Source organism: Etheostoma spectabile, chromosome 12 (assembly GCF_008692095.1).
Source record: "Etheostoma spectabile isolate EspeVRDwgs_2016 chromosome 12, UIUC_Espe_1.0, whole genome shotgun sequence".
NCBI classification, from domain to species: domain Eukaryota; kingdom Metazoa; phylum Chordata; class Actinopteri; order Perciformes; family Percidae; genus Etheostoma; species Etheostoma spectabile.
The window spans coordinates 10,894,058-10,909,614 of record NC_045744.1 but is presented as its reverse complement, the minus strand read 5'-3'; the positions used below and the strand labels follow the sequence as shown (position 1 = coordinate 10,909,614).

Sequence of the window (15,557 nt, the reverse complement as noted above, 5' to 3'; positions counted from 1 at the left end):
ATAGTGGGAGTTGTCCTCACCAGCTCAACAGCTGGCCTGGGGACCAAAACTACTCACTACAGCCTCTAAGGGAGGTTCAGAGAAAGAATTTGAAGAGAAAGCTAGCAAGTTGGAAACAGTGCTCAGGGAAAGAAAGGAGAATAGAGTCCCTTCTAAATAGAATAAATAGTTAAAATGCATAGCAGCAAGTGATTCTTTCTCTTTTTGCCATCAGCCAGTGCTTAAGCATGAGTCTAATGTCTATGCTTACTCAGTTGGAAGTACATTCTGTCAGAGATGTAGGGAGTCAAAACAATCAAAGTGACAGATGACTTTCGTGCACAAGATTTGCTTTTGTAGCAGACATCAACAGTCAGTGTTACTGGGATGAAGGGAAAGGAGATAAACAATCAATGCTGCCCCTTGCATGAGTGTATGTGTGTTTGGGTCTACATTCACTTCTGCACGTCTGGTAATGACTGCAAGTGAGATTTGCATGCCAACAAGCGGACACGTGGAGAAATGTAAAATAATTATTACAGGTGAACTTACAACAATTTCCCTTTTAACTCAACATAAAAATGTGGAAAACACGATAGGAATAACCACTGGTGAGATTTACCACTAAAAGAAGGTTATGGGCATAAAACACTGTTTTCAACTTGGAGACAAGAAGATGGATTGTGAATGCAACCAAAAATAAATATGTTTACACACTACATTACATCCCTATTCACTGGACTGTTTGGGGTGAAACTGATGACATTCAAGGGCCTGTGTGCACATCCTTGTTAGCAGGGGTGGTACAGTTCATGAAAAACATCCTAAACAGTCACGGTTTGGAGCGTGTGTGTGTCGCACGGTTTAATGCAAGCGCAATGTAGCCTCGTGCCCGTATGTGACCTCAGACAGTGTGTTTCCCTTTCGCGCGAAGTTACCAACAAAACTTACAGCGAAAGGCCGTGTAAAACATTTCGATCGTCCTGCCAACCTGTATTTTAATGTCTAACGATTTTTAACTTAGCTCCTGTTTCAATCCTGTTGACTCTGCAGAGGGCGGGGTTGCTCAGTTCCCCACACGACAGACAGACAGACAGACACACACACACGGTGGATGCATTACAAAAAAAAAAAGGAGATGAGACAACAGGATGACCTAAATTAAGGACAACAACACTCGTTATGTGCAATGATAACTTAAAGTCCAATAACTCCTTTATCAAACTGTATGAATGTGAGTCCCAGGCCAGGATAGGAAATTAATTAACAATGTAAAGATCAACAAGCCACTGACAGATATGTTCATATTTGATTCATTCAATAAATTGTTGAAATCATCAATGTCTTCCCTTCTGCTGTATCAACATCTCACCTCGCTTTCCTCAGAGATGGTCTCAATAATGTGCTTAAAGTCAAGTCAAATTCAGTTTGTTCATAATTACATGATATGAACTATTGTGGATAATTAAGCGATATATCATATGCTGAAGTATGTTTCTGGAGGGTTAAAGATTAAAAGAAAAAAATAACAATAACCGCACAAAACCAAAAACCGTGACCCTAAAACCGTGATAGGAACCGAACCGTGGGTTTTGTGAACCGTGCCACCTCTACTTGCTAGGTGTTTAATCTTAATGACTATAAGTTCAAAACTGAAATTCTAAATTTTCACATTCATGTGGGTATTCCTATGCATATATATCATCATGACTACAGGACTTTGGCATATGCTCACAGGCTGAGCTGATTAGTCTAACTGTGTCTAACTGCCACAGAACATTAATAAGGCAATCAGGTTGTCTGTATATCATGATGACACTATTGTATTATTCAGTGCGGGTCAGCAAAACTCAATTTAGAAATGGCTTCTGTGATCTACTTATGAAAGGATTAGGATCTGAAACACAAAATCCTCTCTCTTTGGAGAATTCCAGACAAGGCAGCCAAACACTTATTAGGCCACTGTCCATTTCAGCTAGTATCTAAATAGAAGTTTAGAACAAATTATATGATCAAAATGGATGCAATGATTAAAACATGCCAGATCTAGTAGTGGAAAAGAGTTTGGGAAATAGGGTTAATTAATTTCAGCATCTAACTTAAGCTAAACATTTCTAACATGTCTACTAGGCGAAAACAACTAAACAGTGTATCAGTGATGCAAACAAAGGAATAAAATGCATAAGCAAGGCAGCGACAAAGCAAAAGGTAAAAAGGGCTAAAGCAGATACTTTGAAAGTGGAAAAACTAGAAAAGAAGGAAGGAGAAAATGAAAAGGGGAATTAAAAGGGAACGTGTGGAAGATTCACTCACTAAGGTCCTCATCATCATCATCATCATCATCATCATCATCATCATCATCAGCGGCATCATCCTCCATACCTTTCCCTCCACAGCACAGAACGAAGGGGGTGCGGCGTTCCACCACAGCCCGACACTGTACGCACTTCTTCATGAGGCTGGCACAGTCTGGTGAAAACAAAACACATTTTGGTCAGACCTGAATGCAAAGTGTATTTGATATACAGTGTGTGTTTTTATAATGCAGCAGCTGATCAGAATGAGACCAAGGTGTAACTTACTCTCACAAGCGCACATGTGACCACAGGGCTGGAACAACACGGCTGCTTTTTTGTCAGAGCAGACTACACACTCCTCAATCTGTGGAGGGACAAATTAAAACAACAAAAGAGAATAAAAGTATCTACTCTTTGTCATGTATCTATTATCTGCGTAGGACAGGTAGTGCTTCTGATACCTTAGTTCTTGACTGGACCTGGTCCTTGCAGATGAGACACTTCTTGACACGAGGCGAGCAGAGGGAGCAGGTGGCAATGTGTCCGCAGGGCCCAAACAGTGTGTCTCTTTTCATGTCTGAACACACCATACACTCCTCCAGTGACTCAATGTTGCTGTTCAGAGATGGGCTTCGGGTGCCTACCTGGCCACTGGGACATTAAGAATAAAAACACAATGTGAGAGCAGAAGAAATTACAAGGAAAGAGAAGCTGACAGAGAACAAAGAAAAGATGGGGAGACAGACAGAGAATGAAAAAGGAACAGGAGTAAAAAAAAGAAAGAATAAAAAGCCCTGCATGAAACATTTTTAGCAAAGAAAGAAAATCAATAAGGTCGCCTGATAATTTTCCTGAGATGGTGCTCTGTTCCTTTTTCCCGGTCAGGTGAAAAGTCACTAAGGGTGCATGCAGATACTTAAAAACACATTCCTGTAAATTCCCCCTTTTCATCTGTGTGTAATAAAAGTTTTCTGCTTGTTTAAAAACTTTTTAGAAGCATCATATAACAGTTTGATGAACAGTTAAGTGCTATTTGGTCACATAAATGTGAAAAGCAGGCTAAATTAATAAAAAAAAGATCTAGGTCTCTAAATCTAAGTCTACATGACTGTTTTGATATTAACAGACAGTCTGATGAAGGCTTAGTTAATCTATAAAGAAAGCTAGGCTTAAAAAATAAATCTGTTGTTGTATAAACTAAACATAATGTGTAACTAACTATTGAGCTTTAGACATGCTAGTGGATGTTTTTACCATCCAATCTAGGCATTACATTATAGTCATACACTTTTGTCCAACATGAGAATACACTGGATGTTTCCGTTGGTTCCCAGACTTTATGCTAAAGTAAGCCAACTGTCTTCTGGATCCAGCTTTATATTTAACAGACAGACATGAGTGGTATTGATCTTTCCATCTAACTCCAGGCAAGAAAGCAAATAGGTGTATTTCCTAAAATGTCAAACTATTCCTTAAAGGGATGTTTACCTGCTCTTCTCTTTGTGGCATTTGGCCAGAGCTTTGCAGAGGCTGGGGTCTGGACACAGGTCTAGAGGGGACTGGCCCTTCTTGTTACGAATGGTCAAGTCCGCTCCATTAGCTGCCAGGAAGCAGGCAATGGATGCTGCACTCTTCTTCTCTGCCCCCTGGGTGCCCAAGCCCATGATTAACTGCAGGGAGCCAGACAGACACACAAAAACAGATTAATCAGAGGCACATCAGGCACTTTTGGCATAAAAGTTTGTTTTTTAATTTGAATCCAGTGGGGCCAGTGTCTTGTCTCTACCTTACACACTGGCACTAGAGTAATGAGCAAGAAGAGTAAGAAAGTCCTTATTTCAATATTATTTAGATGGCTTCAGAGGTACTGTATATTCAGAAGGACCATGCCAAAGAACTATCAGATCATCACTAATCAGCCAGTCAAATATGTCTGGAGATGCCTGTCAGCGTAACCCCTTCAACCAGACCCAAAATCCCATTAACTGTCCTGTCTCTCTCACTCCCTCGTCCAGCTCATCGTCTCAGTCAGTCTGCCCAAAATCAAAGCCTCTCTCTTTCTATCTAGCAATTTGGGTCTTCCATGTCTGATTGTCTTGAACCAGTAGTTTTTACTTCTCTGCTGAAGGACCCATCGGGCCGACTAATTCAATTCTCATCTTGAAGGAGGGGAGCGCTATGGGGGACTGACACAACTGCGCATATCTCAATTTAGCCCGCTGTCTGTCTGTTCCGCTTCTCAGCGGGGAACCAGTCTGTAGCTGCAGTTAGGCCCTGTAGCCTTAAACTCATCTCTGTAGGGATTAGTGATATGGTGTTAACATTAAGAGGGTTCCGGTCTTACATGGCCTTGTTGGCCTCTACAGAGGGACAAACTTGTACAGGTTGGTCGAGAGGCTACAGCGAGCTGGTTGGCTGCTCCAGGCTAGTATCGGCCTGCTGTCTGAATGATGGGCCAGTGCAGAATGGGCTGCTCAGTGATGAAGATGACGGGGGAACTACAACCCTGCTCCCAGCCAAAATGTAGTACATTTAAATTAAATAAACATATTATAGGATTACTAGAACCACAGCAGCTATTGGTAACGACCTGTTGCACACCCAACCATGAATATTACTGTTCAATCTCAAATAGATAACATATAAATAAAATCTCCAGCATGTTGCAAAATGTGGATTATTCTGTCTCCCACACAGGGCTGGTGTCAAAAAGAGGCAGAAACGGTCTATAAGTGTGAATATATTTGAATGTGCACAGCCCTGCAACACACCGGTGACTTGGTCCAAGGTGTTTTCTAGTTTTTGCCCAATTTATCCCGTTTAATACCCTCAATAGGAAAAACCAGATGTAGCCTATATATGGAACACGTTTTTAAACTTTAAACTGAGCCTTTTACTGAGCCATGCTGCAATGCCTTATGATACCTTAAGGAACCTTGACCCAAGTAAATGACAGGTAAAGTAAGCAAAGGAACAGTGAGGTTAATAATAAATGTATACGCACTGTGTTCTTGGAGGGCTCCCAGGGCTCCACTTTGCTGACATCCTGCATATCTTGGAGTTGTCGCAGTTGGGACAGTGTGTGGTGACGCAGTGCCTCGTGAAGTGGTGTGTCCCCGTCCTTGTCCTGCACATCAAGCTTGGCTTCTGCACGCACCAGCAGCTGTTAAGAAAAAAATCCATAAATTAACACAAACAGGCAGTCAAACAGAAACTCTAGCAATAACTGTAAAACAACTTTAATTTTATGCTACAATGCAAATGCCACAGTGCTGATTTATAAGGTTGCTGCTAACAATGAACTGCCTCAGTGTTGTAGTCCCCAATTATGGAGTGCATTTTTTCTTGAGTCCACAAGATGGCCTCGTGGCAATCTTGATCCAATACTACGCCAAATGAGACACTGCCTCAGAGAGCATTTTCCCTACACCGCATCAATCTGAAGCAGGACCTCATTCAACTGCAGGACATCCACCAGTGTAAATTAAATGTGGGGCTGCGCTGATGTTGTTCTACTCCCCTTTGTGTATGGTTCGGTATGAGGGACTGATAGAGAGATAACTAGAGACAGAACCTTTGGTTTGTGGTGGGGAAGAGAAAAAATGATAGCGGGATAATAAAAAAGAAGGCCCACTAACCCGGACTATCTGGGTGTGTTGACGCTCCACTGCCAGGTGTAGTGCCGTTTGTTGGTTGACGTTCTGGATGTCTAAGCTGGCATTGCCCTTGGAGGTGGGAACAAGAGTGGAGAAAACACACAAATAAACATATGGGCTTACATACATTAACAACCAACAATAATGAATCACAAATACATACTGTATGAGCATGTAAATTTGACAGACAAGTGATAAATGTAGACAAACAGGACTAGAAAAAAGAATTCAGTTAAAACATAAAATAATTGTTCCGCACATGAAAGGGTGTAACAACCAGTCTGGCTTTATGTGCCATAACAGAATATTCCTTCCTTCAACCATGCCAACCAACAAAGTGTCACCTAGGGGGTTGGAAAAAACACATTCTACAATAATTCTACAGTACATGTGATTGTCATTTCCAATTGCAAACACCTCAGTTGAGAAGATGTGGAGGGAAGATAAGCATTGTGATCAGGCAATGTGTGAAATCCCCAAGTAATAAGACTGACTGGCTGGCTGGCTGGCTGACTGACTGACTGGCTGACTGGCTGGCTGACTGGCTGGCTGGCTGGCTGGCTGAAATCTGCAGTGCACCTTGTAGTGTGGTGCAATTTCTGAATAGAAAGCTGAGCCAGAGAGTGTGAACCAGCTCATTGCAGGGACTTGGAAAAAAGGCTGTCCCCGTTGAAAGGTAGCAAGCGTTGGAATGTTGCAGCAACATTGCTGCCTTGCACCATATCCTAATTAACCCAGTTCCTGCTTGAGCAGGTGACTTTTGCTGAAAACTCCTGTATGTGTCTTCTGAGAGTTAAACCTGCAATCTCAGAAGGGAAAAGTGCACAAACCTATGATTGCAAGAGAAGGAGGGCCCAACAGCACTAAAGAATACCCACCTCTGTGAAACGCTTGGATTCAATAAACAAAAGGCACTTATAGCAGCTTCAACTGGTCTACGGCTTGCTGGCTACAGGGAGTGCAGTGGAAGCCATTCTTGATGGCTTCTGTCTGTAAAACCAGAAGTGCAAGCTAAGCTTATGCAGCTATGCTTTGGGCTGATAATTGTAAACAAAAGGGGTCTCTTAGAGAGTATGAATAACTGCATTTGTGTTAAGTTTTAAGCATGCATTTAAATCTGCAATTTATAGGTCTGTGAGCAGTGTCGGGATTACCTAACCGTAACTCTGTTACTTTTGGCAGTAAATAGTATTCTAATGTAGGGCTGGGCAATAACTCAATATAACTGAACATCATTTCAGTGGAATCATTGCATTATTAAATAATTTATCGAGATGACGTGAAACACAACTACGTCATCTAAATTGATAATAACAAACACATACTCAAATTTCTCAGAAAATCTGATGTGAAATATTCTGAGGGAATACCATTTGAAGATGTGGTTTTGTTTTCACATCACACTTTATCTTACCACTCAGTTCAATGCAATTAGCAAACTGGACTCAAAATGGCAACCTTCCGGTCACAAGCCTCTACAACCTTTAAGCTCCATCACCCCAGAATACATACTGCATACAGTTCAGGACTGGGTTCTCTCGGCATAATAATGCTAGAGAACAAGTGTGAAGATCCACTTGGAACCCAAATGTTAGTTAAACTAAATTGTGAGTAGCACACACAATCCCGGCAAGACAATGAAAACATTATTGAAATGAAAGCAAGTGTGTTGTTACCTGGTGCACTAAGAGCTCAGCCACTTCCACATGGTTGTTGAGGGCAGCCAGGTGCAGTGCGGTGTAACCGTCATCCTTCTTCTCGTCTACAATCCAAGGCCTCGGCAGCTTAGATAGCAGCACACGCATGGCACTGCACAGAGGAGACATGGAGAAAGGGAAGAAATTGAGTGTTTGAATGGGCTGCGTTGGGAAGCATGACGGAAAAAACCCAAGAAGGTACAGAAAGTATTGTCAATTTGATAGTTTGTAAATGTAAACTGCCAATATGAATCTGTGACTGGATGTCTCATGCACTGTATGATAGCTGGGGGGCAGACAAAAGCTTCTATAAGGAAACACATCACAGTGTCTGTACTGCTAATACACAGCTTATTCCAATTCCATTCCAACACACTTTTGTTTTTTAGAGCAGAGCATATCCCATTTTCACACATGGGGACACAAATACTCAATCAACATAGAGAGGGAGTTGCTTTCCCAAGCAGAGTGTTATTTACATTAAGCTTTGAGTAGTACAAGAGCTGTGTGATATTTTAGAGTACCATTCCCCCTACCATTGCTTTAGTTAAAAAGGGAAGCCACTTCTCTCTTGATGATGCGCAAAAGCGCCTATCATTGGGAGGCAAAATTGTAATTACACAAGATTTAGCTGCATTCACTCAGGTCTCCTCCTGGAGAAGAAACAGACAGGGCAGGAAGTGAAAACAAATCAATTGTTTAAACAGTGCTGTTTAACAGAAGTAGCCTGTTGTGGTGAAAAGAAAGAGTTGTGTGCAATTGAAGGTCATTTAAAGGATGTGTGCCACAGAAAGAAGTGGCTGCAAAGACTGCTGTACATGGATGGAAGGCTGAGAGCGAGTCACAGTGTCACCGTGGAGATAGAGGGAGGCTGACTGGCACTTCCTACAGTGTCAATGAAATATAGACTATTTTCCTAGTAAAACTGAAGCCACGCACATTGCCATTTCTTATCAAATCCAAAGATCACAAAAAAGACAGCACGAAAGAATTGTTTGAAATATCAATACATAGATTTTGAGTTAACACCCTTCTTCCTACTTGCTTTAATTTAGTGTTTGAACTAAACCATCATCCATTTACAGCCCCTACCTTCCCTACTTGTCTTGCTTTAGCCCCTGGCCAAATGCCCAAATGCTATGGAATATAAAACAAGACACTTAAAAGCCATATCCCAGAACTGTTCTTGTATCTTGTCTGTTGTTAGGTACACAATGTACCTTCAATAAACAATAAAGCAACAATGCTGGAGGGAACACTTCTGACCTTGATTAACCCTGAATAATCATGCAGGGTATAGCTTTGAACTTTGACAAAAGGAGGAAGCTGATTTTACTTTAATATGGCTGAACAGCCCCCATGCGAGCACTGGAGTGTTTACATACACAACAGTAAGGTAAATTGGGTCTGAAACAATACAAAAAGGAAATGGGGTACAGCAATGATCAAGAATGCCACAGCCTGCACAATCAATGGAAACTAAACTATGATTACTATTATAAACTTAAACTATTAAGACAGAGAAAATAAAGAAATGCAAATCAACATGCTGGCAGGCTTTCAGACTGAAGGTAATCAGGATGGCTGGTTCCCTGCGGGTTTTTGCTAAACCTACAGCTTGTCTCCCTCCTTCTGGAGTAATGAAAGAGAGCATCATCAGCACACTCTCTTGAGGAAAGCAGAGAAAGAGGGGCAGAGAGGCAGGGGGGCAGGCAGCCAGCACCTCTGTACGGACAGAGATCCGGGGCTTGTGTACTGCTGCAGTGATGAACAGTGCAGCACACTGATCCCAGGCTCCCTCGCTCTCTCGCTCTACCTCTCATTGCACAGAGGCTTACGCACACACACCTGCATTGCTTGCAGCCATCTTCAACCACTTAATGCAGAGGAGCACTGCTTAAATGTGATAGTAACCGCACCCATTCTGCCTAATCTAACATTCATAAAGTGACGCCTTTGTTACAAAGAATCTTTTGCTTGCATACTGTAGATTAACCATCTCAGGGGGGACTTTAGAGTAATTTCATCCGTTATGCTCCCACTGGATAGGAGTTGAGACTTAAACAAGCACATTATTCAAGAAAAGACCTTGCCACATCAGATTCTTGCCTGAAGCTATGACATAAAACTTAGTCCCAAGCGTTGCAAACAGCACTCCTTAAGCTTTCTTTCAAATAAGACCGATAGACAATACAGGAATGCGGTTACTTTTTTAAAACTACAACAGTTTCCATCAGAATCAAGGGCAATTGTCACACATAAAGCCTTTGTTCTTTTTGTTCCCCTTTTCATCCTCCTATTGGTGCAATGTATAACATTTGTGTGATCTGGATTGGCTGGAAATACCTCCTGTATGTAAAACTACTGGCCAATAAATGCATGTCTGCAACACCATAGGGGCAGACTGGCGCCTTCTAGTGTCAGCAGCAGGCACTTAAGTGCAGGCAGGTGTTTGTTGGTGTAGGGAGCCCCTCCAATAGAAGTCTAGATTGACAGGCTCCCTGCCACACTGGGCAAAATGGGCGGACATTAATATTAATGCCCCATACTGGTACTGCTGCATTGCAGTTCAACTATTTGCTGTAAAGGCAGAAAAAGATTGAATTAAGAACCAAGAAATAAATCCTGGTTTATATATATATATATATATATATATCTCACTCACTCGGATAAGAGTGATGTTCAAAGTGACCGAGGGGAGTATGAGAGAAACTGCGTGTTGGCCCTTGAGGTAGCTCAGGTTGCGGACCTTTTACTGAGCAGAAGACAGTGACTTGAACTGGAAGTTAACATTTAAACAACTCAGGTTATCTGCTAAGAGAAGAAGACTGATATTTAGAGTGAAGAGAGGATCCCCTTATTACAACTGAACTTTAACTCCAATGCCATGGTCTGTGTGAATGCAGAAGGATATGCAGCTGAGGGAAAGGAATTGAAGAGGAAAGAGGTAGAAGGGGAGACGTGATGGAACTGGGTCACCCTGTGAGAGATCTCAGAGTCCCTCAGGAGAGCTACACAGGGGCCTGTTGTCTTGGGCTGCAATTTGTCATTGACCAGGACGCTTTGTGAAGCCCTCAGCTCTGTCTGTTGGAGTTTGTCAGTGTGTGTGTGTGTGTGTAGGGGTCGACAGGTCCCTTCTGCTGCCCTCACCTGGCTGACAGCCATCTGTGTGGTGGTCAGTAGTCGTTATTACAACAGGAAGTGAGAGTCTGGGGACAATAACTTGGGTAGGACAGGGCAAAATGGGAACAGTCAACATCCAGCCTGAGATTAATGGCTTCACACAAACATATGGTTACTCTGATGTAGGAGACGTGTTTGGCATACCGTCATCCATTAACTAAGGCTTCAAGCTCAAGAAAAAAGTTTCTGCATCGTAAATTAGTCGCCAAAAGGTACCACCTGCCTTGGGAAAATAAAATGCTTTATAAACCTGATGATGAAAATGATGAGTCTTGCTGTCTATGTGAGAGTCCTTGTATGATCAAACATACAGATCGGATTTATACTACAAATATTCCACACCCCAATACCCCAAAATGTTTTGAAACAATCAAAGTCAATTCTTGACCTTGGAATACAATCCCAACTCAAGGTTCAAACTTTTATAAGAGCTTTAAACTATGTCACACGGTCTTCATCAGCAGATGAAAATATATTTTATCCATACCACTTTGTAGATTTTTGTATTTACGAAAGACGTCCTAAAAAAGACGTGGGTTAAACTGTAACAGCTACTTGGCTGGCATGTCAAAAATATAAAAAAAAAGCCATCTCCATGTCAATAGTTTAGCAAACTATTCGGCGATGAACACCTTTTTATTAGCCTTTGGAGAAATAGCTGGTGAGTGTGAATTTGGTTGGAATTTTTTTTGCCAAAAATGGTTTCAGTTGCATAACCTTATCCATACTACCTTCAAGAAAATTAGAAGGTCAGAATGTTCCATGAGCTTTGTCTATACATTCCTTCCCCAATACCCGCTGGATTTTTTCTTTTAGATACAGAGTCCTTATTGGAACAGCCTTTAGTGATGAGACAACTTCAGACGATACATGAGGTGTCAGCTCATCGGGGACCGGATCAATACTTTCAGGTCCTTTGAAATAGTGAACCCTGTTCCCAACAAATCATTCACAAATGCAACACACCAACTCCAAATGGAACCCCCCATCATATGTGAAAGGTTTGGAAGGCACAAAGCATTTTAGTCAGTGGCAACTGGGAGGGTTAGAGCCATAAAACTTTTCAGGATTTCACTGATCTCAAAATATGTTGCTTTGAATGAGAATTTTGGCTTACCTATTGCTTGTTTTTTTGAACATATGTATAACTTTAACCAAAAAGGGGAAAACTTAAAGGGATACAGTGCTGATTTTCTACCAGCTTTGCATCATTGCAGTGTGGGTGGTATATGCAGACGAACGGTGTTTGACTTCCCCCTATGTCGCCAGCGCCCTCGCCCCTGGCCATCACTCCACCCCAACAAGTAATTAGTTACCAGTTCACTTTGTCAGGGCCATCCCACAGCTACTGGCCATCCTGCTGTGGACAGAGTAAATAAACACAGATAGCGCTCAGGCCGGCAGTGCAGCAGAAGGCTGAGGACAAGAACCTAGCTGGCTCTGCTCAATATAAAAAGGCTTTCATTACCATGCCGTGAAGAGAATAATTTTCCCTACAAAGTGACCTTCCCCTGCCTGCCTGTACCTGAGGCCCCTGAGTGAGCATGCTTTTATTAAAGACTATTTGCATAAACCAGGAAGGGGAAAGACAGGAAAGGGGTGCATTTTTATGATGTTTTGGTTATCACTATAGCTATTGCCTGTGCCTTGAAGGTTGTTTAGGAGATGCCAGGTGCATTTTCAAACATCTCAGGTACAGTTGTCTGTCCATTTGGGAAGTAGGCGGGGGCCTATAAAGGCTCAGCTTTAATTAGCTTTAAATCACCTGGTATTATGGGGCCTGATTCATAGCAATTTATGAAAGAGGAGGCAGCAAGATAGTCAGAGAAGCCCAATGGTGTGTTAATGTCCCATTGGTTTAAGATGACCCAATTATATCCCTGTGCTACTATTTCCTTGCACTTTAGTCTCCTCAGCACCTTGAAAAAGCCTTATTCTAATTCATGCACATGCCATAATAGTTGTAATATACATCCACTAACCCAAAAAGCAAAGACTGATATAAAAGATAAAGCAAGGACAGATTATATTAGAATAAAGAGACACCTAAATCATGCCAATAAATTGAACCATCGCTCAATAGCATCATAACTTAAATAAATAAATAACATGTCATTATTGGACATATTTTGCACAGGCTAGCGTAGTCCCGGATCCCACTCGTCTTTAGTCTTTTGATAGTGCAAATCTGGGGACAGTTAAACAAATATTAATAAAGTTGAATTAAAAGGAAACTGCTCTATGAAGATTACTCATAAGGACTAAATAAAATTGGACAATGTGTAAATAACACATTTGAAAAGGTGACAAAACCACCAGACAGGATTTGATAACAGCATTTGAATGGCTAAGTTGATGAAGTATGTAAACCAAGGCATAGAAAATGGATGTTGTAGCTCAAATCACTTATCAGCCAAAGATTCAAACAGACTTGAGTACACTGTCACCAAAGCCTCCACACTCACTGGCCTCTATCCTGTGATTACAGTCAATGTGCCTCAAACAAGCTGCCAACAAGGGCAAAGAAAATCATCTCTAACCCCTTCATTTTGCTCACTCCGCTTTTTTTTTTTAAAACTCTTTTACACTTTTCTGTGACAGTAATACAAAAATGAATCTAATGAAACCAAAACCTACTTGTCAATATTGACACCTACGCACTATGACATACAGTATCTGCTGTTTCACTCACTGTATGTATATGTAATTTGATGGATAGTTTGTGCTTATCCACTGTGTCGGTTTTGAGAAACTGATTAAACTGAAGTGAACTTATTAATATGCTGCACTACCAGCAAACTGTGGCTTTGCCAATATTTAGATTTTATGAACTCTGTAACTGTTAAGATGGTGATGAGATCCCAAACCAAGGCTTAAAAACAACCCTTCTGAAACCTAAGGGTAATGTAATACATGCTTCATCTGCGTTTTTTTTAGTCCAAAGTGCAGAGATACTATTGGTCGACACAGTGAACAGCTTAGCTCATGTTGGTTTGATTGCAACCAAAGCTACAAGTTGCAGCAAATTTGTCTTTGGACATTTTATTTCTAGACTTTTTGGTCAGTGGTTGCTTTTTACACAAGTTGACATAACTTCCTTGACCCAAACTACAGTACACTTTGATAGGGTTCCTCTTTGCCTCATATTGAGCGTCAAAACCCTGAATTTGAACTTTTAATATGTACATGTTTTCTAACTTTCTAGGTTATTAGGAGTATTTTAAGCCACCATGCCATTGTCATTTGAGTAATTGTCAGGTTTTTTGGTATCACCTACCCAACAGCATCTAAATGACTAATCTATGTTTAATTTCTGACCTAAATTAATTTACTATTAATTTTTTGTGGCTGAGATACTGGCCATTATAAAGTTCCTGTCATTTTCTATGAAATAAAATCAGACTTACTCATGCCTGGTGAAATTAACTGCAAGTGCTTCCACACTGAGGTACAAAGCAGTAAATAGAACAGAGGGATTGACTCTGGGTTTTGCAGAGCGGTGGAGAATTCAGCCGTGCTGAAGGTCCTTCGATCGACAGCCACTCAGCAGCATGCCACACTGTCACCAAACGGGCAGACAGTCTGAGAGGCTCCCATGATCTACAGCCTAACTGCAAATCTACCACTTTAAATCACCCCTCACTCCTTGGCCTGCCTCCCACCATTCTGCCCCAACAAACACATTATACTCCTAAACGCTTATTTCTGTATGTTGTAACTTGTGAGGGTCCATTTGCACAAAGCAAGCCAGCAGTAACAGTACCACCCCTTAAATACAACCAAAAAATAAGGATAACGCACCATCAAATTCTTTTCCACAGTAATTGGCAGAACAGAACCAAAGTGACACAAATAAGCTGCCATATTTCAGCTGATGAATGACTGATGGATGACTTTTTCAGCAGTTTCACTTCTAGACACCCATGCAGAGGAAGAAGTTGTGGCTGAAAGAGCGGTTTGGTAATTAAAATCTTTTGTTTGCAGAGGGAAATAATAGGGATCAAAGGGCCTCGTATGAGCTACTGCCTCTCCTAAGCACTGAGACAACAGGCCATGTGCCCCAGAGCAGCACAGAAAATGTCTAACAGCCAACTTGTTAATGGCAGGGGAATGGAGCTTGTATGAATGTACTATACATTACACAGATAAGGCTCCATAAAAAACCTCTGTGTATTCCACACAGATTCATGATTCTATAGATATTTGGCAACAATTTTGCAAGGTGTCCGCCTAATCTGAATAATGTAATGGTTTTCTTTCCTTTTTACAAAGAAAATGCTGTGCCATTTTCTTCAATATTCTTTGCTTGTTTGGACACAAGGATCCACACACAAATGACACAAACACAAATCCTCTCTGACCTGTCATACTCCATTTACATGGGAGCCACTGACTTCAGTGTCCGTATGGGGTTACCAAGGTAACATGGTCTGCATTATTCAACAGCTGAGCTTGGTTTAGCTGTGAGCATCGACCTGAATGTCTCCCTCAGAGTACATTAGGGTTACTAATACCCCCATCCACTAAAAAAATGTTTTATGTCTCAGAGTTTCTTCTATGTTGATTTTGTAGTGGCGTCCCGCCATGGCAAGATTTCTCTCGCCACAGTATCAGAAATAGAGCAGACGCACAATGTAGTCGCGGTTTCCTTTTAAATTATTCTGCCGACATAATGCACTCCCCGCTGACTGCCGCTCACATTGCAATTTAACAAGTAGAACTATTTAGAGATTATTGGGCCCGTC

General features: G+C 41.4%; 1 protein-coding gene across 6 annotated transcripts in view; it reads right to left on the bottom strand.

The window, feature by feature from the left end:
- Positions 1-15,557, bottom strand: part of mib1 (MIB E3 ubiquitin protein ligase 1) — a 59,109-nt gene that overhangs the window by 3,655 nt on the left and 39,897 nt on the right. For 3 of the 6 annotated variants that reach the window (XM_032531010.1, XM_032531008.1, XM_032531009.1), the window contains exons 13-19: positions 7,609-7,741; positions 5,915-6,001; positions 5,281-5,439; positions 3,765-3,946; positions 2,738-2,927; positions 2,562-2,640; positions 2,362-2,448 (exon numbers count right to left, since the gene is read on the bottom strand). In XM_032531010.1, the coding sequence (XP_032386901.1) occupies positions 2,362-2,448; positions 2,562-2,640; positions 2,738-2,927; positions 3,765-3,946; positions 5,281-5,439; positions 5,915-6,001; positions 7,609-7,741 (917 nt within the window). Of the gene's footprint in view, positions 1-2,292; positions 2,449-2,561; positions 2,641-2,737; positions 2,928-3,764; positions 3,947-5,280; positions 5,440-5,914; positions 6,002-7,608; positions 7,742-15,557 lie in introns of all 6 variants that reach the window. The other 3 variants (XM_032531005.1, XM_032531006.1, XM_032531007.1) reach the window with 1 other exon arrangement.